The 23537-nt window shown below is 41.7% G+C and overlaps 1 protein-coding gene across 1 annotated transcript; it reads right to left on the bottom strand.

The window, feature by feature from the left end:
* Positions 1-12942: 12942 nt before the first annotated feature.
* LOC101104468 (olfactory receptor 2AE1) lies at positions 12943-14607 on the bottom strand. The gene has a single exon (XM_027961545.3). The coding sequence runs from the start codon at positions 14478-14480 to the stop codon at positions 13614-13616; it is 867 nt and encodes a 288-aa protein (XP_027817346.2). The 5' UTR covers positions 14481-14607; the 3' UTR covers positions 12943-13613.
* Positions 14608-23537: the final 8930 nt, after the last annotated feature.

Genomic DNA, 23537 nt, shown 5'->3' with positions numbered 1-23537 from the left:
AGCTGGACTCCACTTTCAGTAACAAGGAGACCCAGAAAGTTTGTCTATTTCCATCTCCCAGCCACCAAAACTTAGCTATCACTTATTACCTCAAATGGCAAGATCAAGTTTTGCTGTCCTGAGAGAAATGAGGATATGGGAGCAGAGATATATCACAAGTCTATCATCTTGCTTTCATTGTTTGCACACTCCAGAGTGTAACCTGTGAAATTTGAATCTAACACATAAATCACTCCAGACCAACACTGCCTCTCATATTGTGGGCGATTCTCTCAGCCAGTGGAAATCAGGACTGACTTCCCAGAAGAGGAACCAACTGAGCTAACAAAATAGAAGGATGGGAATAGCAGGCTGATGGGGCCTCTTGTGTCTCCGAGTCTTCCCTGAGTGTGGTTTTTTTTTTCCTGAGTGTTATTTGATTTTCAACTTTGATTGCTGACTTGTGAGAAAGAAGATAATCTGCTTAGAGCTGCTGAGGATACTGTGTTCTCATGCCTGCGTAGTAAGTTTTCCTTGGCTGTACTGTAACTGCCTGTTTATTTGTCTCTGAATAATGTCTGGATCTTAGTCGCATCTGCACCCTAAGCACTGCGAACAGAGCTTTGAAAGTACGTGCCGAGGCCGTTCATACACAAATGACTACGCAAGAGGGTGCTCTTGGTGCACACGTCTTTCTTCGCAGTCAGAACGTGAGTCTCTTCCCGTGAGGTCTTAGCAGCTGTGGAATGAAGGAACACAAAGATCATGCCTTCTATTATTTCCCCTTGCAGAGCAAGGCCATTTGCCTTTGCTAGGATGTGGCTCTGGCTACATTTTATTCCCAAGAAATGACTAGTCTACCTCTTTGGGTTAGACCCCAACCAGCTAGACTGGCCCTGCGGTGAATAGGGCAGGTGATGGTTGTATAAGGCTTAGTGAGAAAGTCATCAGAGCTGAGTATATGCTCTGTAAGAAGATAAAAGCATATACTTCCTACAAGAGTTTTATTCTCAAGAAGAAGAAAGGCTGTGGGTTAGTTGAGTGAATTAAGTTGTCAGTAGTTATCAGATATCACCCCAGTTGTCCCTGTGGGAGGTAGTTTGGGTATCTCTCAGTCAGGAACATAGTGAGGTGAGTCCTCATGACTTGTGCTTGTCCTTGCTCCTGCTGAGGTGAGATGGAGTCCTTGGTTCTGGAGACCCATGGAGGAGCCTCTGGGCAGGGGTAGCTGTGGAGACAGAGGCCAGAATTTTATCCAATTTGCAGTTGTAGCCTTGGGTCTCACTATTTCCCAAACTGACCCTTATCACGAAACAGCAGACATGAAATACTGGCATTTCAGAGCAAATGACTTGCCACCTTTCTCAAGAATATTGAAGTGAGTGTTGTGTGTGTTAGTCATTCAGTGAGTAGCCATTCCCCTTTCCAGGGGATCTTTCCAACCCAGGCATCAAACCCAGGTCTTCTGCATTGCAGGCAGATTCTTTACCATCTGAGCTACCAGGGAAGCCATTTCTCATATTAGCTTATTTATAACATGTTGTTTTGATCAATATTTGTTGGGAAGGCATTTGCAGTCACTGAGCCTCAGTTTCTACATCTATAACTGGGAATATTAGCATTAAGCTACTTAACAGTGCCCAGAGAAGGCACCAAGAGGCAGCAAAAACACATCAGAATTCTTGGGACTTTCTATCCTACTTTTCCTGAGGATCATCTTCCAGCTTCCCAGGTCTGTCCTTCATTGATACTCAGGCTTGCTTCCATTTCTCTCCTTTGTTACCCCTCTGTAGGGCTCCATTTTCCCAGAAATTTCAGAGGTATGCCCCATACTGACCTTGGCTGTGTGTCTCACTCCCTCCACCGGGAGGCCACTCCCAAGGGAGGGACTATATGGATTTCTAGCCCACAGCCCAACACAGTGTCTGTACCTAATATTCACCTACTTGTCCTTGAGTCAATGGACAAACGAATAGATATATTCAGGCATTGTATTTACAGTGGCAGCTGTGGATTATAACAGGTGCCTCTGGGAGAAAGTCTGAACCAAAAGTTGACAGGCTATGATGGTAGAAATTTCATGCTGTGTGATAAGTTCCCAAGTAAATGAAAGAGGGCAGGAGACATAGTTGGGACTTACTGCAATTTACCAGTGAAATATCCACACACTCAGGCTGCCATCCAACAGCCCTGCAAACTCTCAGGCCAGAATGAGGGAAAGAGTAGGTGAAAGGTGAGTGCTGCCTTCTGCAGATGAACTGAAAGTGAGAAAGGATAAACAGAGAAGAAGTCCACAAACACAGCTTACACGTCTTGTGTTTCCATTAATTTTAAGAGTCTTATAGATTTAGTTTTTCACATAATTCATGATTTCCCAGACCAAGAAGTCCCAGGACATATGGGGTCAGAGTAATGCCAATAAGGCCTTGCAATTTCCAGACCCTCAGTCCTTGGGCTTCTCTCATCAGGAATGGAGTGAAGGCTGACTGACGACACCGACTTCTAATATAATCCTCCTCCTTGCCATGTCCTCATGCCCCATTATAGAGTCCCTATTTGTCACAAAGCAGGAGACTATCTGCTCTGACCTGATTTTGCCCCCTAGAAAAGCTTCATGCCCTCTTTCTGGAGTCGCGTACGTGTACTGTATGTGCCCTGTCACTTGTGGATAAAGAGGTGGGGTCCACGTGATGATCAGGCTGCTTTCTCCTCTTTATACCCATTGATCTTGGACTTGCAGCCTTTTCAGAGAGAGAGGCAACCGCTATTTGGTCTAGAATCTGTGTAACTTGCTGTCTACTGCAGGCCCCTCTGAGGGCAGGACAGAAATCAGCCTGAATTGATAACCGTTGGTGCCGCCATCACCACCTCCTCCATGTCCTGTGTCTCCTTCAGGAGCCCTCTCATTAACAGAATCCTGGTGGATCCTCCTAAATGTACGGGGACAGTAACCAAAGGCCCAGCCAGGCCCTCTGATTGTGTTAACAATTCAAGAAGATGGTGTGATCACGAAGAACCACTTGAAAAGGACATGCCGCCGCCCAGTGGTCTTACCTCCACCCAACTCAAGTCCACCAACCTTTCTCATTCCTGCTTGGCAGGAAGCACTCTCTTGGTGCCAGGGACAAGTGTGTTGTGTTAGCCACTCAGTCATGTGACTGAGTAGCCCACCAGGCTCCTCTGTCCATGGAATTCTCCAAGCAAGTATACTGCAGTGGGTTGCCATTTCCTACTCCAAGGGATCTTCCCAACCCAGGGATCAAGCCTGGGTCTCCCACATTGTGGGTAGATTCTTTGCCATCTTAGCCACCAGGGAAGCCCATGGACACGACGGTGACAAATACCCACCTATGTCCACAATATAAGTGTGGCAGGGGAACTAGGTGAGGAATCCCGCAATGGTGCTGGAGATAATAGAACTGTATGCAGAGGACAGAAGTTTGCCAGGAGAGGAAGGGGTTATATCTGTTCAAGGGAGTTGGTCAGGAAAATCTAAAACAGGGGTTTCTGTCTGCGCTGGGATTTGAAGGATGAGCAGGAGACTTATGAAAAAGGGGAGGCGTTTCTAGGCAGGGGGAGCTGCATGGGCAAAGATCTTCAGACCTAGCTCACTGGGAGAATTTCAGGTATTTTAAAGCATGAGCACAGGGTAACTGAGCACAAATTATGAAGATAAGAATAATTTAGAAGAGACACGGCCAATAGTTTTATGAGAGTTTCTGTAATGGTTGGGCTTACTGATGACACTGATTGAGCTGTTATTGAATTCCCACAGAACACAAAACCAAATGAGTGTCTGTGATGCTCTGCCACCTGTCAAAGCAGAGAGGGCTCCTGCAGGTGGAGCCAGGTGGCCCTTCTACTGGCTGCAGCTCCAGCCCCACCCCCTTCTCAGCGCTTAAACCTCCCAGCCTCACTGGTCTCCACTATCCAGGAAAGGAAGCTCCACATTCAAAGGCCTGCAAAGAATAGCACACACAGCTGAGAGGAAACTCAGAGGAGAGGCTCTCAGCAAAAAGTTTCCATGGACTTGATCCCGTACTTTTCCACGGAATCCTGGGTTCTCCTGGTTACCAGTCTGGTGCTCCTCTATTTGTGAGTAACTGTTCAGACTCCTCTCCTCTGGAATCTTGGACTTGGGGTGGTAATCAGGTCTCCCTTTCCCTATCTGTTTTGAAGATCAAAGTTAACAGATAGGATGTTATTAAAGTTTTAGGAACTACCAAAAATATTTCCCCTTTCTACCTAGAATGAGAATCTCAAAATCATGAGTCAAGTAATACATGTTTTTGTTCGATCTCTAAGTTGTGTCCGACTCTTTGCAGCCCCATGAACTGCAGCACACCAGGCAGGCTTCCCTGTCCTTCACCATCTGAGTTTGCTGAAACTCATGTCCAATGAGTCAGTGATGCCATCCAATCATCTCATCCTCTTTCTTCCTCTTCTCCTCCTTCCCTCAATCTTTCCCACCATGAGAGTCTTTTCCAACGAGTCAACCCTTACCATCACATGGCCAAAGTACTGGAGCTTCAGCTTCAACATCAGTCCTTCCAATGAATATTCAGGGTTGATTTCTTTTAGGATTGACTGGTTTGATCTCCTGGCAGTCCAAGGGACTCTCAAGAGTCTTCTCCAACACCACAGTTCGAAAGCATCCATTCTTTGGCACTCGGCTTCTTTATGGTTCAAGACTCACATCCATACATGACTACTGGGAAAACCATAGCGTTGACTACATGGACCTTTATTGGCAAAGTGATGTCTCAAGTACGTGCATGCTTAGTCACTCAGTCATGTCTGACTCTGAAACCCCGTGGACTGTAGCCCACCAGGCTCCTCTGTCCATAGGAATTCTCCAGGCAAGAATCCTGGAGTGGGTTGCCATGCCCTGGTCCAACAGGTCCTCCCAACCCATGGATCAAACCCAGGTCTCCCACATTGCAGGTGGATTCTTTACTCATAAACATGAGTAATTCCCTGAAAGGATTCCTGCCTGAACCTCTCAGGACCACTCAAATTGGAAATATTTATCAAGTATCCATTTTAGGATTGGTCCCATGAAGACTTCAGCTGCTTTTAACTAATGATCATCACTTCCTGTGAGTCTCACAGTGGAGGTGGGAAAGGAGGTGATGAGTGAATGTAATATCACTTTTGGAGTTGCTGATATTATTTATTGCCTACAGTCCCAGTTCTGAATCAGCGACTGGCAGCTCCGGCACCAACAGTCCACAATTTCTGTGACCTGGTTTTCTGTTTCACTTTATAGATACGGGACTTATTCACACGGATTTTTTAAGAAGCTGGGGATTCCTGGACCAAAACCTCTGCCTTATTTTGGAAATATTCTGTCCTACAAAAAGGTGCGTGCTACTTGAGCTCCAGCTTTGCTTCTTATGGTTGCCAATCTCAGGTGAGTTCCATAATAAAAATTCCCCTGCTTAGGACGAAGGTATGAGGTTTCAAGCTCTCTAGAAGTGGCATCATAGGCTCTACTCAGCACACGGCCAAGGTTATCCCGTGGCCCCACTGCCAACTGCTAAGAGCTCAGGTTTGCCTCCCCAGACAGCTGAGTTCTCTAACTGATTCAATACAGGACTTGATGTTCCATCTTGTGAGTATTGTGAAGAGGATTTTCTTTCTGCCAGATTCAGATTCTCAGGAAGGCACAATCCCCCTTAGGAGAAAAGAATGAGGGGGGTGCCCGGTCACGACTCGTTAAGCTAGAGTCAGACTTTCCTGTTGCCAGCATATGCTGTGGGTTCCCCCTTTTTAAAAATTTCTTCTGGATTGATTGGAAACTTCACTTTCTAAGACAACCCTCATATTCACCCTTGAGTAATTGGCACATACGTGAGCTCCCTCAAGAACTGCAAACACCGACAGTTATTTCCATACACCTCTTGTAACTGGTGACCACTGAGGGGATTTGAGAGCTGAAACAAGAACTTCCTGCTTTACTTCTGTGCCTTCAAAGCAGGCACCTCTTGTGTGGGTCTTTGCAGAGTGAGTGAGTGAACTTCTAACAGAAACAAGATGATGGCTGTCTTCGACTTCAGATATTTATCTATGAAATTAATTGGTTTTAAAAAATAAGGCAGAATCACTTATATAAAATCACTAGAGAGGATGTGATTTGGCAAAATTATTAAAATTTTAACTGAAAGGAATGTACCAGGTGGCAAATGGACTGTGAATTCTAACCAAGCCTTGATATTCATCCAGCTCTGATGCCTCCCCCAGGGCCCAGGCCCTGAACTGAAGGTTGTAAGTTATGTCCAGATGTTCAGAGGCAAAGCCCTGTGTGCAGGCTGCTCTCTGGCTCAGATTTCCTGTCCTGCAGACATGAGGCTTATTTCTCAGATCCTGATTCTCCCAACAGAGCTCTTCACTGTCTCATTACTGCCTCAGAACTTCCTGAACTTTCTTTCCCTCTGAAGAAGCCCTAATTTCCTCTCCACCTTTCCCAGATGAACTCCTATAGTAGACGCACCCCAAACCCACATTGCTGGAACTTTTTTTTGCATGGGTAAACCATCAGATATCCCAGCAGAAACTTAGCTACAGGAGGTTTTGTTTGGGGTTTTTTTTTTTTTCACTTTCTACTTTATATTTTTTATTCTTTTAAATATAAATTTATTTATTTTAATTGGAGGCTAATTACTTTACAATATTGTAGTGGTTTTGCCATACATGGACATGAATCCGCCACGGTGTACATGTGTTCCTCATCCTGGACCCCCCCCACCTCCCACCCCCTCCCATCCCTCTGGGTCATGCCATTGCACCAGCCCCGAGCACCCTGTCTCATGCATCGAACCTGGACTGGCGATCCGTTTCACATATGATAATATACATGTTTCAATGCCTTTCTCCCAAATCATCCCACCCTCGCTCTCTCCCACAGAGTCCAAAAGACTGTTCTATACGATAGGCTCCAGTTGCATCCACCTCATTAGAACTGATTCAGATGTATTCTTTTTAATGGCTGAGTAATATTCCATTGTGTGTATGTACCACAGCTTTCTTATCCATTCGTCTACTGATGGACATCTAGGTTGCTTACAGAAGTGAAAACTCAGGGCACGTGTTTTCATTGCACTGTCCTTTGTTCTTTCTGTAGTTGTGGCATCTCCCCATCTTTTCCATGTTGAGCTGGAAAACTAGAAAGTGAGCCCACTTTGAAATTCATTCATTTACTCTCTCCCTCTCTCATTCAACATATGCTCTCAGTTCAGTTCAGTTCAGTTCCGTCGCTCAGTTGCGTTCGACTCTTTGCGACTTTATTCACTTTTAACTGAAAGCCAAAATCCCTTTATATAAACTTTGGATTTAATATATCCTTTTCAAAGAAGGACTAGGGATAATGCGTGGCAAGAAAAGGAAACCATTTCTGATCAGCTTTTAAAACATTTCTCTGGTTTTTGTTGTTTTTAAGTCAAAACTTTTCAATCTAAGTGTATAGAAGTATTGCTTTAATGACTCTGTCCTTCTGACTTTGAAGAGATGTGGGATATTTCTAACCCAGAGTGTTTCCAGTGGGCTGATAGACTTGATTTTATAGAGTGGCCCCAGCTGATTGCAGTGGCTGGTCCCTTTTACAGCTGATGGAGGTTTGGTGAGAGCAGAGGAGAGTTACCATGGAGAAAGGCAATGGCACCCCACTCCAGTACTCTTGCCTGGAAAATCCCATGGCTGGAGGAGCCTGGTAGGCTGCAGTCCATGGGGTCGCTACGAGTCGGACACGACTGAGTGACTTCACTTTCACTGTTCACTTTCTTGCATTGGAGAAGGAAATGGCAACCCACTCCAGTGTTCTTGCCTGGAGAATCCCAGGGGCAGGGGAGCCTGGTGGGCTTCCATCTATGGGGTCGCACAGAGTCAGACATGACTGAAGCGTCTTAGCAGCAGCAGCAGCAGCAACAAGGTACAAAAAATAGTGTAAAGATTCTTTCTGCTCAGGATAACTTAACTCTTTCCTAATGTATAGGCAGCATTCTTTACTACAATGCTTAGTGGTAGCAGTAATTGTGAGGTTTGTATCTTTAGTTTTGGAAATGTTTCTAATGGTTTTTTTCCCATTAAAATGTATGTTTGTGGTACATTTGGGGATTATAGCTTTTTAAAAATCATTAACGATGAGAGTACCCTGTATTCAATCCAGCGTACAGTTCAATACAGCGTACAGTTCAATACAGCATACAGTTCAATCCAATTATGTAAAAAGTTTTTACATAATTTTTTAATTGAGATAAAATACCCATAACATAAAACTTACCATGTTTACTATTTTAAAATATATAGTTCAGTAGCATTAAGTACTTTCATATTGTGTGCAACAAATCTCCAAAACTCTTTTTATCTTCCCAAACTACACCTCTACACCCATGAAAGAATTTCCCATCACCTGGCATTCATCATTTTAGGTTCTGTCTCTGAACTTGACTCTTCTAGGCATTTGTATTTTAATAAATGGTTTAGTTCTCATAGAATAATGTCCTCAAGTTTCATCCATATTGTAGTACATGTCAAAATTTCCTTCCTCTTCAAGGATGAATAAGATTCCATTGTATATATATTTGCCACATTTGTTAATCCATTCATTCATCAATCTTGAATTGCTTCCACTTTGGGGCTCTTGTGAATTATGCTGCTGTGAACAGGGTGTATAAATACTGCCTTGAGATCCTGCTTTCAGTTCTTTTGGCCATACACCCAGAAATAGAATTGCTGTAATTGTCTTTCTTTTTTTAATCTTTTGAGGAACCATCAAATTATTGAGTGGCTGCACCATTTTATATTCCACCAACAGTGCACAAGCTTTCCAGTTTCCCCACATCTTTGCCAATAGTTGCTCATCTCTGCTGTTTTAGTAGTAACCATCTTAATGAGCACGATGTGGTATCTCATCATGGCTTTTGTTTGCTTTTATTAAAGAGTGAGATTCATTTCTCCTACTGCTGTTAAGATGTGAATGACATTTGACATTGTGTTAGTTCAAGGTGTACAAGACAATGATTCAATGTATGTATATATTCCAAAATGATTACCAAAATGAGTTTTGTTAATTTGCCTCAAGTAGTTATAGCTTTTTCTTTTTTCTTTTTTTTTAAATTTACTTTATTTTACTTTATAATACTGTATTGGTTTTGCCATACATCAACATGAATCCACCACGGGTGTACACATGAGTTCCCAATCCTGAACCCCCCTCCCACCTCCTTCCCCATACCATCTCTCTGGGTCATCCCAGAGCACCAGCCCCAAACATCCTGTATCCTGCATCGAACCTAGATGTAATCTCTTGGCAACTTTCAAATATACAATTCATACTGTTAACTATAGTCACCATGCTGTATATTATACCCTTCAAACTAATTTATCTTACTACTGGAAATTTTTAAATTTTGATCACCTTTTCCTGTTTTCCCCACCCCTAGCCCCAGCTCTGGCAATCACTAATCTGTTTTCTGTATCTAAAAGTGGAGGGTCTTTTTTGATCCTACACACAAGCGATATCATAGAGTATTTGTCTTTCTCTGTCTGACTTATTTCACTTAGCACAATGCCCTCAAGGTCCACCCATGTTGTCACAAATGACAAGAATTCTTTATTTTTTATAGAACTAACATTCCATTGTATATATATGCCACATTTTCTTTATCCATTCATCCTTAGACAGACACTGAGGTTGTTTCCATATTTTGACTACTATTAATAATACTGCAGCGAACATGGGGAAAGATAACTTTTCAAGACAGAGATTTCATTTACTTGGATTTCTACCCAGAACTGGAATTCCTAGATCATAATGTGGTTCTATTTTTAATTATTGAGGAACCTGAATATTTTTTCAATAGTAACGCTACCAATTTACATTCCCAAGATCCTGATGCTGGGAAAGATTGAGGGCAGGAGGAGAAGGGGGCAGCAGAGGAAGAGATGGTTGGATGGCATCACCAGCTCAATGGACGTGAGTTTGAACAAACTCCAGGAGATAGGGAAGCCTGGCATGCTGCAGTCCATGGGATTGAAAGAGTCAGATTCAACTTAGTGACTAAACAGCAACAACAACAGGGCACAAGGATTCTCTTTTTTCCAAATCCTCCTCAGCAATTGTCTCTGTTCTTTTTGAGAAGAGCCATTCTCACAGGTGTGAGGTGATACCACTGTGGTTTTGACTTGCATTTCCCTGATGATTAGGGATATTGAGCACATTTTCATATTCCTGTTAGCCATTTGTGTGTCTTCTTTGGAAAAAGTCTTTTCAGTTCTTCAGCCTATTTTTTAATCTGATTTGTGTGTGTGTGTTTTGGCTATTGAGTTGTATGGGTTTCTGATATATTTTGGACATTAAGCCCATAATCACATAAATGATTTGTAACTATTTCCCCCATTCTCTAGGTTGACTTGATGTTTTTTTGATGATTTCCCTTTCTGTGAAGGGCTTCCCTGATAGCTCAGTTGGTAAAGAATCTGCCTGCAATGTAGGAAACCCCAGTTCGATTCCTGGATTGGAAAGATCCGCCGGAGAAGGGATAGGCTACCCACGCCTATATTCTTGGACTTCCCTAGTGGCTCAACTGGTGAAGAATCCACCTGCAATGTGGGAGACCTGGGTTCGATCCCTGGGTTGGGAAGATCCCCTAGAGAAGGGAAAGTCTACCCACTCCAGTATGGCCTGGAGAATTTCATGGACTATGGGGTCACAAAGAGTTGGACACGACTGAGCGACTTTCACTTCACTTCACTTGCTGTGAAAATCTTTTGCTTTTTAGTTTAACATGGTCCCACTTGTTTATTTTTGCTCTCGTTCTTTTTGCTTTTGGTGCCATATCTAAAAAATATTGTCAAGACTAATGTCAAGGAGCTTGTCCCTTATGTTTTCTTCCAGGAGTTTTGCGGTTTCAGGTCTTACTTTCAAGCCATTAATCCTGTTTGAGATGATTTTCATAAATTATACACCAAATGATTTGTGAGGTTGAGCATCCTTTCATGTGCTTGTTGACCATTTGTATAACTTGTTTGGAAAAATGTCTTTTCAAGTCCTTTGCCCATGTTTAGGTTATTTTATTGTGACCGTCTTTGAATTGTAGTCATTTTTGTATATTCTGGATGTTAACCTCTTATCAGGATGCTTTTCCCTTATGTTTTCTTCTAAGAAGAAAATAATAGTTTAATGGTTTTAATTCTTACATTTAGATAGTTGATACATTTTCACTTAATGCTTTGTATAGCGTAAGGTAAGGGTCTAGCTTTATGCTTTTGCATGTGGATATCCAGTTTTCACAGCACAGTTATTGAAAAGATTGTCCTTTTCCCATTGAATGATCTTAGTATCCTTGATGATAATAATCTCATTGTATATATGAGGATCTTTTTCTGTGGTGTCTATTCCATTCCATTGGTCTATACATCCCTTTATATGGTAGTATCACACTTTTTTGATTACTATAAATTTGTAGTAAGTTTTGAAATCAGAAAGTGTGAGTTTTCTAGTTTTAGTCTTTTCCAGGATTGCATTGGCTATTTGAGGTCCCTTAATTCCATATACATTTTAGGATAGATATTTCTTTTTTTGAAAACAAAATGCCACTGAGATTTTGGTAGGTTTTGCCTTGGCTCTGTAGATCAGTTTGGGTAATAAAGAGGTCTTAACAATGTAAATATTTCCAATCCATAAACATAGGATATCTTTCCATTTATTTACATATCTTTACCTTCTTTCAGCAGTGTTTGTTAGTTTTCAGTGTACAGATCTTTCACTTTCTTGGATAAGTTAATTCCTAAGTATTTTATTCTATTTGATTTCTATAGTAAGTGGAAAAAAATTGGACCCTTACCTTACACCATTTTCAAAATTTAACTGGAAATATATCAAAAACCTAATGTAAGAGCTAAAACTATGAAACTCTTAGAAGAAAGCACAGAGAGAAAATTTCATGACATTGCATTTACAGTGTTTTCTTGGATATGACACAGAAATCCCAGGCAACAAAAGTAAAAATAAATAAATGGGAATATATCAAAGTTTTAAAACATGTTCATCAAATGACACAATCAACAGAGTAAAAGGCAACCAATGGAATGACAGAGATATTTGTAAGCCCTATATAAGATAAAGGGTTAATATCTAGAATATATCAAAAATAATTACAGTTATAGAGTTAGACGGCATCATCAACTCAATGGACATGAGTCTGAGCAAACTCTAGGAGATAATGAAGGACAGGGAAGCCTGGCATGCTGCAGTCTGCAGGGTCGCAAAGAGTTAGATACGACTAAGCAACTGAACAATGAACAACAGTAACTCTTCTCAAAGTGAGGTCACAATGCGCTATACTATTTACCTTTGGCAGATGTTAGCATTACATGAATAACCATCCATCAGCTTAGCTCAGACTGTTTCATTCCCAAATAATCCTATAGCATCCTGGACAAGGTCGTAGTTGTACGTGTATGTGTATAGAGAGTAGGGGTGGGCGTAGCAGAAGAACAACCACTCTCGGTAACTAGGCTTGTGAGCTCGCTGTTTATATCAGACCATTGTGCCTTCAGGAATAACGCATGCACCACATCTCTGAAAATTCTGTCTACTTGATATTGGAGTGTTACAACACAAATCCAACCTTAAGGCTTTGTGTATAACATAGCACCCTACTCAGGATGGGCAGCTCATCTTATTATAGAATGGTGAAAAGCTGTTTCTCAAAGAGAAAATACTTACGCATCAAAGAAAGCAGAACTTTGCTCTCAAGCATCAAGTATTTTTCTTCTGAAGATGGTCCCGAGCCTGAATAACTAGTAGGAAAAGCAAGAGCTAGATATTTGGCTGTGGCTTTGGTGTCCCTGGGCTTCCCTGGTGGCTCAGATGGTAAAGCTTCTGCCTGCAATGCGGGAGACCCAGGTTTGATTCCTGGGTCGGGAAGATTCCCTGGCATCCCTCAGCCCACTAGACTCCAGGAAAGTTCACTGATATGTCAAGTCTCTGCATCTACGTAGGATTAATATGTGGCTATCTTTCATGTCACGTGAGATAGTAAGAAAATGTAGGTCCCTTTCATTTATTAATCCATAAACAAGTAGTTATTGAGTACTTGTTTCATGTCAGACTCTTTTCTTGGCATTGGTGAGACAACAGGAAACAAAGCAAAACTCCTTACCCTCTTGAAAATTTCACCCTAGGAAGCAGACAATAAGAACAGAATGTTATGCAATATCAGAGAAGTATGATCACAAGGTAGGATCAGGGGACAAAGAGTGAAGAGGCTGCTTTAAATAGGCTCATCAGGGAGGCAAGTTTGGGCAAGATTCCATTTGAAAAGAGATCAAAAGGAAATGAAAGAGTGTCTAGCACCGTGAAGACTTGATCTTTGTACTTCTCAGCCTCCAAAACTGTGAGAAATAATGTCTGTTGTCTAAGTCACCAAGTCTTGGTACTGTTGTTATAGCAGCCCAAATGGACTAAGATGGTACTGTACGGAGCTTCGATGCCTGACAGCAAGTGAGAATACTGGAAATGTGTGTTAACCACTTCAATTTTGCAGTAGTCATCAAGGCTCTGGACCCTTGAAAATATCATTGCAGTTTACAGAGAACAATTTAAGGAGCTGATGGGAATTCCACTAATGTGCTCAGGACAACCGCACTCGCGATCTTTTAGTGATACGGTCTCTCCCCAGCACCCTCCTCAGAGCCTTAGCTACATCTTTATTCCGGAGAGTATAAATCAATGGATTCAATGTGGGAGTGATGATGCTGTAGAACACAGAACCCACTTTGTCTTGCAGTGGAGTGCGCTGGGCCCTGGGCCTCATATATGAGAAGATGCAAGCGCCAAACCATAGGGAAACCACAGTGAGGTGAGAGCTGCAAGTGGCAAAGGCATTTCTCTTACTCCCAGCTGCACGCATCCGAATGACCCTGTGGAGGATGAAGACATAGGATGCAGAAATCAAGAGGATGGGGAGAAGGAGGAGGAGGAGGGTGCTGATGTACACTGTGGCCTCATACACAGCGATGTCTCCACACACCAACTTCACAACAGCTGGAAACTCACAGTAGAAGTGGTGGATTTGTCGAGGCCCACAGAAAGGGAAACGCATCAAGCTTGCCGTGTAAATTAGGGAGTTCAGGGATGCTCCCAGCCAAGACATGGCGGCCATCATTAGCATCACCTTTCCGTTCATGAGAACAGTGTAGCGCAGTGGATGACAGATGGCAACATAGCGGTCATAGGACATGAAAGCTAGGAGAAGACACTCCGCACCTCCCAGAGTCAGATAGAGGAAGTGCTGGGTCGCACAGCCCACAAAGGAGATGGACTTCTGGCCAGATAGGTAGTTGGTCGCCATCTTGGGCATGGTGGTAGAGACGTGCATCAGATCCACGAGGGAGAGCTGGCTGAGGAGGAGGTACATGGGGGTGTGAAGCCGGGGGTCCGCGCAGATGAGGAGCAGGGTGAGGGTGTTGCCGCTCACAGCAATGAGGAAGACCACCATGGTCAAGCAGAAAAGGAAAAGGTGGGCGAGAGAGTCAGCAAAGAGCCCTTCCAGGACGAAGTCTACCAGAGAGGACTGATTCCTTTGCCACGTCTCCCCGTCCTCAGCCCCTGGGAAACAGGAAGTGGAGATGAAATGTGGTATCAGGAATACTGGGGTTCATCCACCCTGACGATAAGCCTCTTTCGATCCACAGAAGAATTTTGAAGAATAATATTTTTCTGGTTCTAATTATTCAACAGCTCTGATTATTGAAATTTCTCTTTTTTTAAATAAGAGAACTTCAGATCTCTGCTCACAAATATGAATGATCACTCTGAAATTTCAGAATACCTAGACTCTATTAGTGGTAGACTTCTAAACAAGTCTCTCCTCAATAAGGAAGATATATACATTTATATGTGTATATATACATATATTCTTTTTGAAGTATATACACTTTATAGATACACTCTAAATGTTATATATGATATAAATATAATATTTATATACAGATCTTTTCTTACATCAGTCAGGGTTTAACCAGAAAAGCTGAACCACCAAGAGATTTACATACATACACATTTAATGTCTTGTATAGAAATTTGGCCTTACTTGACTGTGAAAGCTGGTTAAGCAGTCTATGTAAAGCTATCACCTTTCTATCTGATTCTAGAACTTGAACTCCATGAGGCAAGCAATCAGAAAGGGAAGATGGGTATAAAAGCGTGGTAGCTCAAGGTCAGGCTGGAACCCACAAACATGACATAAATCCCACAAGGGCAGACTGAGACCCATGTCATTATTGTTGCCTCTGAAACTGGTGGCATAGTTTCTCTTGCACAAGCTGGAGCTGCTTAACAAGGCTAAATGCACAGTCCTGGCCCCGGAGTCAGAGAAACTAGAGGAAGATCCAGGGGAAGGCAGAGTAACTGCCGGTTCACGGCCACCTCACACCAGTGAGGGGAGTCAGCCCATCAGCAACAACGGATGCTTCCCCCTGCCCTCTCAATCTTCCTGAGAATCTCTCAGGTGGCCCACCTTAACCAGAAACTCACGGCAATGGGAATTCTAGTAAATGTAGTTCATCCTAGCCAAGATGACATATTAAAAAACTCCAGAGTTCATCTTCAGTATATTTGGCAAACATACACTTAACACATCTCCTTAAATGACACATCGCCCCCAAATAAACACAACACAGCCATCCTTCTGCTCATGTAACTATCCTGCACACCACCAAAAATATGCAAATATTCACAGCAAAGAAAGGAAGAAAGATCCACTACTGTGGTCCACAAAATGAGTCATCCTTTCCAACCGCTAACCTCTTCTGTGGATGCCGGCCTTCTTTCTCAGTGCTGTTCATGCCAATGGACTCCCAGAGTTGCTATAGCAGCATGGATAGAGGCTCTACATGGCTCAACAACATGGACTTGTAGTCACCACGGCCAGTCTAGCCACCACTGAGTGCCCATCTGCCAACAGAGCCCCAGCTCTGAGCCCCTGATATGACATCATCCCATAGTGCTTTCAGACACTTGGTGGTAGACTGATGATACTGGATAGCTTCCATTATTGAAGGGACTTTACTTTTTTCTTATTGGAGTTGACACTTTGGATACAGATTTGCCTCCTTTCCCTAGAGCACTGCTGCCAAAAGGACCACCTATGAACATCCACAATGCTCTGTTCACCATGTTATTCCGTGAAGTAATGTTATTACTGCTGAATAAGGAGCTCATTTCACAGCAAATGAAATGTGGGGATGGGCCCACGCTGAAGGAATCCATTAGTGTATTCCATATTCTCCAGCATCCAGAGACAATTGACCAGACAGACTTCTGAAGACTCAGTTACAGCAACTGGTAGTTGACAACACCTCATATTGCTGGGGCATTGTCCTCTAAGATGTGGTATATGTTCTAAATTTCTCTATCAACTTATGGTGCTGTTTCTTCTATTGCAACAGTTCATGGGACAGAAATCAAGAGGTGGAAGTGGGAATGAGTCCCCCACTGTACCATTTATAACTAGGATCCACTGCCAAATTTTTTACCCTCACACTTTTAGGCTCTGCTAGTTACAAAGGAAGAAATTCCTTCATCAGGCAACACAATTTCATTTACTGAGAGCTGAGACTGCCACTTTGGACTCTTCTTATCACTGAATCAACAGGCAAAGAAAGTTACTCTGCTAGTGGTTGTGATAGATCCTGACTAGCAAGGGAAAACTGAGTTGCTACTACATGGGAATAAGGAGGAACAAGTCTGGAATTCAGATTTTCTGGGGTGCACTCTGTATTCAAATGTCCAGTGATGAAAATCAGTGGAAAATCACAACAACCCAATTCAGACAAGACTGCTAATGGCCCAGATCCTTCAGGAGTGAAAGTTAGGGCTGCTCCCCACCCAACAAGTAACCACGACCCACTGAAAACAAAGGGAATATGGAATGGGTTGTGAAAGAAGGTATTTAGAAAAACCAGTCATGACTGTGTGAGCAGCTGCAGAATGAAAACTCACAATATTATAGGCATTTCTTACTTATTGATATGTGAATATCTTATGCATAGATATATTTACTAAATATTTCTGTTTATTCCACTCAGTCATCCCTTTGTCTACCATGAGATATATTAATATGGTTGGCTTCATATCTCAGTATTTAAGTTACAGGACATAAAAGGAGAGTAAGAATTAGGAGTAAAATTAATTTCACCTTTTTTATGGGAAAAAGGTTAGTGTGTTTTATTTGTTCCTCTTTGGAGAGGGTTACATGGTTTTTAGCTGTACATGGGATAGTTGTATCCAGGTAGGTGGAAGGGTATGTTGATATTGTCTTTGTTTGAAGATTAAGTATAGTTTAAAGAGAGGTGCATGGGTGCCAAGGCGACACATAACAAACCTACCATAATTATGTATCTGAAAACAGGAAAGATAAGACCTAGGAAGACCTGAGAGCATGAAAATTACAAATCAGGCTGATAAAGCCAGGATCACAACATTTAATCTGCCAGATTTCCCAATAGGCCCTTTATCTAATTCTCACATAAATACTGATCAGAATAAGAACTCAATCTCCACGGTGAAAGTGAACTTTAAAAAAAAAAATAGTCTAAATTAATCCCCAAATACCCACCCTATCCCTCTTTGTGTTTTTCCTTCTAAGCATCTTCCTGGATCTTCATGTATTCCAGATTACTTACTTTTTAGAGTGAAGAACTCGGGATTGGATGTATTCTTCAGGGTGTAATTTGACCAGTAATCTCTCTCCATTTCATGCAGCAGAGGAGCATCTTTAGGGCCTTACACTGTTATTTCAAACTTAGCTTCCTGTGGTCTGACAGCCCAGTGTTCCCCACATTCTCTCTGGTCATTCCAGCCCCATCAGCACATCCATACATTTCCCTTTACTTAAGGATCCATATACTTCCCTCTTTCCTCATTAGTTTCTGTATTTCTCTGTAAATCTCCATAGCATCATAAATTTTCCCATTGTCTGATTCATGTCTCTCTTCCTCCCATAGGAACTTCACTAATGATTTCCCTAGTCTGATTTATGTCCCTCAAGAGACTTTCCTCTGCCTTCTCAGACTGCTTTCCTCACGGAATCACCAATCGTCACCCTGTAACTTGAGGGTTCCAGTAATATGCTGACAACGCCAGAGGATGCCTTAGTTTCAAGGAAAAGTTTCTTGTGGGGAACACAAGTGCAGTAGTGAAATAGAGGGTGCAGAATAGTTCCACACTGCCACACACATTAGCTACTGAACATCCAAACAGGGCCTTTCTGAGATGTTGATCAGATTCCCATCATAACTCTTAACACTGCCGTTTACTGAGGAACAGCATAGAGGATATCATCTACACAGTCTTTGTTGTTTACACTGAATCTTTGAATGACAGAGCGTCAGCAGGAGCAAGACAGTCTGTAATTCCGGAACACTCTTGCAAAATGTGTTCAGATTTTGAACTCCATCATCATGCATCAGCACAAATTAAGTAACTAAACTTTTCTTTAATCTGTTAGTTGAAACTTTGAATCATGCATATGCTTTCTCTGCCCCCAAACATATCAGCCACCTCTCCATCCAAAGATAGCAATGAGCACTCGAATCATAACAATTTACATTAATGTTTCCTGGTTAACAAGCTATACTTAATACCAGCGTCATCATCAGTGAGTCCAAAGTCAAAAGAAAAATGTTTTGGATTTCATGTTCTATTGGATCTTTCAAGGCACTCTCTTCTTAGCTTTACACCTCCTTTCCCATTTAATGAAGTAAAAATCTGGCTCTAGCACTGGTGTTTTGAGAATAAGCCCCTTCCTGATGACATTACATTTCCTCAGCAGGAATCATAACAGCTAGAACAAGGAAAGACTTGGCCTGATGTGAGCCAATCGTGAAAAAAGAGGAGCATCATCTGTGAGAAATAAAACTTCCCTAAACCCAGAGGATCTATGTCAGCTGAGGCAAATAGGGGACACTAAGTACATGGCATCAGGGATTCCCACCCAAAGGACACATCCTAAATCTCTTCTGGAAACCATTACTTAGGCTTGCATTGTGCATGAGATAAGCATTCCCAAAGGGCTTTGCTTGAAGTTTGTTTGTAGGGGTCAGGGGACTGCGATATTTTGAGGACTGTGGCTCAGAAGATAACATGGGAATTTCATCTCCAAGGGCTAGTTAACTGTGGAGAGAAACAGTTCCTAGAGTCCCTGGTTTATTTTACCATCTTGAAACCCAGACTCTCTTGCCCCTTTCCATCCAACCGTTTGGAGAAAACAATCTGAGAAAGATCGAGTCCCTGTTGCCCACAGGACCCAGTGGAGGGTTTCCCCATGTGCCATCGCACAGGAGAAAAGGTAAGGAATGGAGAGTGGTGATTACCAGTAACACTTCCCATCCTTGCTGTTGGTTATTCTCCAGTTTCTTAGACTACATCGGTATAACATGTGGAAAGACCAGATACAGAATTTTTTAAAGTGGTGTAGATATACATCTCCTCATTTACTCCCATCTCAGTTATGCTCGGCTCTTCCTCTCCATTGTGTTAGTCGCTCAGTCATGCCTGACTCTTTGCGACCCCATGAACTGCAATCCACTAGGTTCCTCTGTCCATGAGATTTTCCAGTCAAGGATACTGGAGTGGGTTGCCATTTCCTTCTCCAGGGGATCTTCCTAACCCAGGGATCGAACCCGGGTCTCCTGTACTGCAGGCAGATTCTTTACCGACTGAGCTACAAGGGAAGCCCTCCTCTCCATTACCGTTACCATTAGAGGTGAAGGATCTATTGAGATATCCTTTGTTTCTCTTTCTCAACTCAGATACTGAAATGTCTTATTTCACCGAGCTTATTTTGTTTATTCTTTGAGTAGATTCACTGTATCACCACTTTCTTCAAAACTTCTAAGGATTTACTTGGTGCTCTCATTCTTACGAGCGTATAATATCCTTCTAGCTAAAGTGGTTACAGCATTTATGTATTGATTTATTGACCAGTATTCGGTGATCATCTGCTAAGTCCCAAGCATTGTATTGTGTACAGTAACGAACAAGCAAGCATGCGCTCTTCCCCCATAAGACCGAGAGAGAGAACAAGTAAACAGACACACTACATCATGTTGGCTTACCGGTTTATATTAGTCAACATTCTTCAAATGCCAATGACATTTAACAAAACTTACACTATCTTAAGGGAAGGTTGTGGGATCACAGCAGTGAATGGGGTAGAACTCATCTGTGCACCAGCTAGAGCCAATTACTTGAATCATGTCAATGCCTTCTTTTCCCATCTTTCATCTTGGCTTGGGTCTCTGATCTCATTCTCTCAGACATTTTTCGATGGAGAGTACCCATACAGCTGGAAGCTCTCATGCCATATTTTTAGCTTGAAATACAATACTCCTCCACCTCCAATTGAGAAAACTCCAGGGAAGAAATCTGTCCAGCAGTTTAGCCCTGTGGCCACCCTCTTGGAGCCATCGCTCTGTGTCAGAGCCTGCAGTAAAAGGACAGACCTCCCTGGCACAGGTGCCTGTCTCTTGCAGTGGTTGGAGAGGTGGGGTGGTGATAGAACAAGGGAAACAGATTTGGAATGGAGTAGTATTACAAAGAAAGTGTGGTTGTGAAGGGGTGACGTTAGAAGTAGGCAAGGAGAGCGTGAAAGACGAAACAATGCATATCCATTGCTAAATGATGATAAAGAAGAATTTACTATGCTACGGTAAAACAGGGAAGTCACTGTCACCAACTGGGTCACAAAGGAAAGCCTCTTTTTAAACTGCCATCTAAGCTGAGATCTCTAAATTGAGATAAGGATTATCCAGAAAATTGAAAGTAAAAAGAGATCCAGATAAAGTCAAAGATGTACAAAAATCCTTAAGTTGAAAAAAAAAAAAAATCTTGATGTAATTAAGGAGCTGAAAAGAAGGCAGTATGACAGTGGATGCAATTGCAGAGCGAAGTAGGAGAGGCCAGGATGGATATAAGCATGAGGAGAAGTGGGAAGAAAGAGGGCGGGGAGGAAGAGGGGGAGGGAGAGGTAAGGAAGGAAGGAAGCTAGAAAAACCAAAGAAATGGAGGAGGAGGAAGGGAAAGGAGAAAGGAAGGGAAAAAAGCAAAGTCCAGTAAATTGTATTCAAAGAAAAATGTGAGCTCTTAGAAAGTTTTAAAATAAGGAAGCATCAAGATACAACCACTCGAAGCTAGGGAAAAGAATTTCCTTGACCTGGACCCAAGCCAGGCCAGGAAGAGTGCCTATTCCCACCAGCCAAACTGGAAAACCAGTTTGGAGTGCTGGGTGTAATCCTCAGAAGAGCCTCGCCTCAATGGTGAGGAATAATTCTACCTAGACTAAACCCTGTTGTGGTTCTACTTAACAAATCCCAAAAGCAAAACCCAAAAGGATCAGATTCCCAATAACTGCATTCCAAAAAAAAAAAAAAAAAAAGCTCAAGAATATTTTTAGGAATACAAAAATATCTAACACACAAGATAAATTTTACAATGTCTAGCATTCAATAAAAAATAATAATAATAACCAGGCTTGCAATTAAACAAAGTGAATAGAAAAATCAGTGACTTAAAGTCTACTCAGAACTGATACTCAATAGACAATTTGCAATCTTCTATTGACTATATTGATTAGATCAGACAGAACCCTGGTGGTCTAGTGGTTAGGATTCCAGGCTTTCACTGCTATGGCCCCAGGTTCAATCCCTGGTAGGGGAACTGAGATCCTGCAGGCCACAGGACACAGCCAAAAGCAAAAAAAGACAAAGACATTAAATAATTTATTATAACATATTCCATACTTTCAAAATGATAGAGGAAAGATTAAATATGTTAATAAAGACATTTTAAAAAAGGTAAAACAGAAGCACGCACACACAAGTTGCTAGCGTTGATGGCTACAATGTCAGAAATGAAAAACACATTAGAGGATCAGCAGCAGACAGGACATTGCAAAAGGAAACATTGATGCATAAAGACTTAGCAATAGAAGCTGCAAGAAATGAAATAAGACAGAAAACTAAAAAATTAATGAACAGAGTATCTGTGAACTTTAGGACAACCTCAAATGGCCTAATAAATATATGCATAATTGGAGCATTGAAAGAGAGGAAAAAGGACAGAGAAAATATTTGAAGAAATAATAAGCGCTATTCACTAACTAGACCTAATTGAGAACATCCCATTCAACAAAAGAATAATACACATCTTTCAAGTGCATATGAAACATTTATCAAGATACATCCTGTCACAAATGGCAGGATTTCCTGTGAGGCTGAATAACATTTTTTTGTATGTACACACCAGGCTTTCTTTATCCACTCGCCTGATAACGGACGTTTGGGCTGCTCCCGTGTCTCAGCTATTGTCAGTAATGCTGCGGTGAACATGTGAGTGCAGGTCCATCTTTGAGGTACTGATTTCAGGTCCTTTGGACATGGAGTCAGGAGTGGAATTGCTAGATCACATGGTAGTTCAGTGTTTACTTTTTTGAGGAACCTCTGTTCTGTTTGTCGTAATCTTTTATTCTCTTGATAAGAGCCATCCAAACAGGTGTGAGCTTAGTGGTTTTGACGTGCATTTCCCTGATGATTGTTCATGTTGAGCATTTTCTTGTAAATGATTTTTGGGAAAATGTCTTCTTCAGAAAAATGTCTCTTCAGGTCTTTTGCCCATCCTTAACAAGATCATTTAATTTGGGGTATTGAGTTGTAGGAATCCCTTATATATTTTGATATTACCTGGTGGGCTACAGTCTTTGGGGTCACAAAGAATTGGACATGACTGAGTGACTGAGCACAATCCTTTATCAGATTGAGGTTTAAAAATATTCTTTGGAAAAATGTCTCTTCAGACCTTTTGCCTATCCTTAATAAGGTCATTTATTTAATCTTGTTTTTGAGTTGTAGGAATTTCTTATATATTTTGGTTATTAATCCTTTATCAGATTATGGTTCAAAAATATTTTCTCTCACTCTGCACGTTGCCCGTTCATTTTGTTGATTAATTCCTTTGCTGTGCAGAAGCTTTTTATTTTGATATAATCTTTCTTGTTTGTTTTTGCTCTTGTTGCCTGTGCTTTTTGGAGTCATATTCAAGAAGTCATTACCAAAGCCAATTTTAAGCTTTTTCTCTATTCTTCTAGAATTTTTATCTTTGGGGTCTTACATTTAACTACTTAACCATTTTTAGTTGATTTTTGTGTGTGGTCTATGATAAGGACTTGATTTCTTCTTTTTTATGTGTATATCCAGTTTTCCAAAAACCACTTATTGAAAAGGCTTATAAATTTCCCCACTGTATTGAAAAGTAATTAACCAAAATGCCAAATTTAAAATTACTTTTAAACTTGGTATAGCTCTTTAAAGATCCAATCGCTGAAATAAAGTAAAACTTTAAAATATTTTATTAAACCAAAAGAAGGCAGGAAAATAGTAACAAAGGAAAAAACAGAAAGGAAAAACTTGTTTTTAATTTTTCTTTTTGGCTGCACTGCACAGCATGTAGGATCTTAGTTTCCCAACCAGGGGCTGAACCCACGCCCCCTGCACTGGGA

This window comes from Ovis aries, chromosome 24 (genome assembly GCF_016772045.2).
Source record: "Ovis aries strain OAR_USU_Benz2616 breed Rambouillet chromosome 24, ARS-UI_Ramb_v3.0, whole genome shotgun sequence".
Lineage (NCBI taxonomy): Eukaryota > Metazoa > Chordata > Mammalia > Artiodactyla > Bovidae > Ovis > Ovis aries.
The sequence above is the reverse complement of the archived record's forward strand: the minus strand, read 5'-3'. Positions and strand labels throughout refer to the sequence as shown.

Bases quoted from the DNA above. Each gene is read 5' to 3' on its own strand.
- LOC101104468 (XM_027961545.3), bottom strand. From the start codon at position 14,480: ATGGTGGTCTTCCTCATTGCTGTGAGCGGCAACACCCTCACCCTGCTC.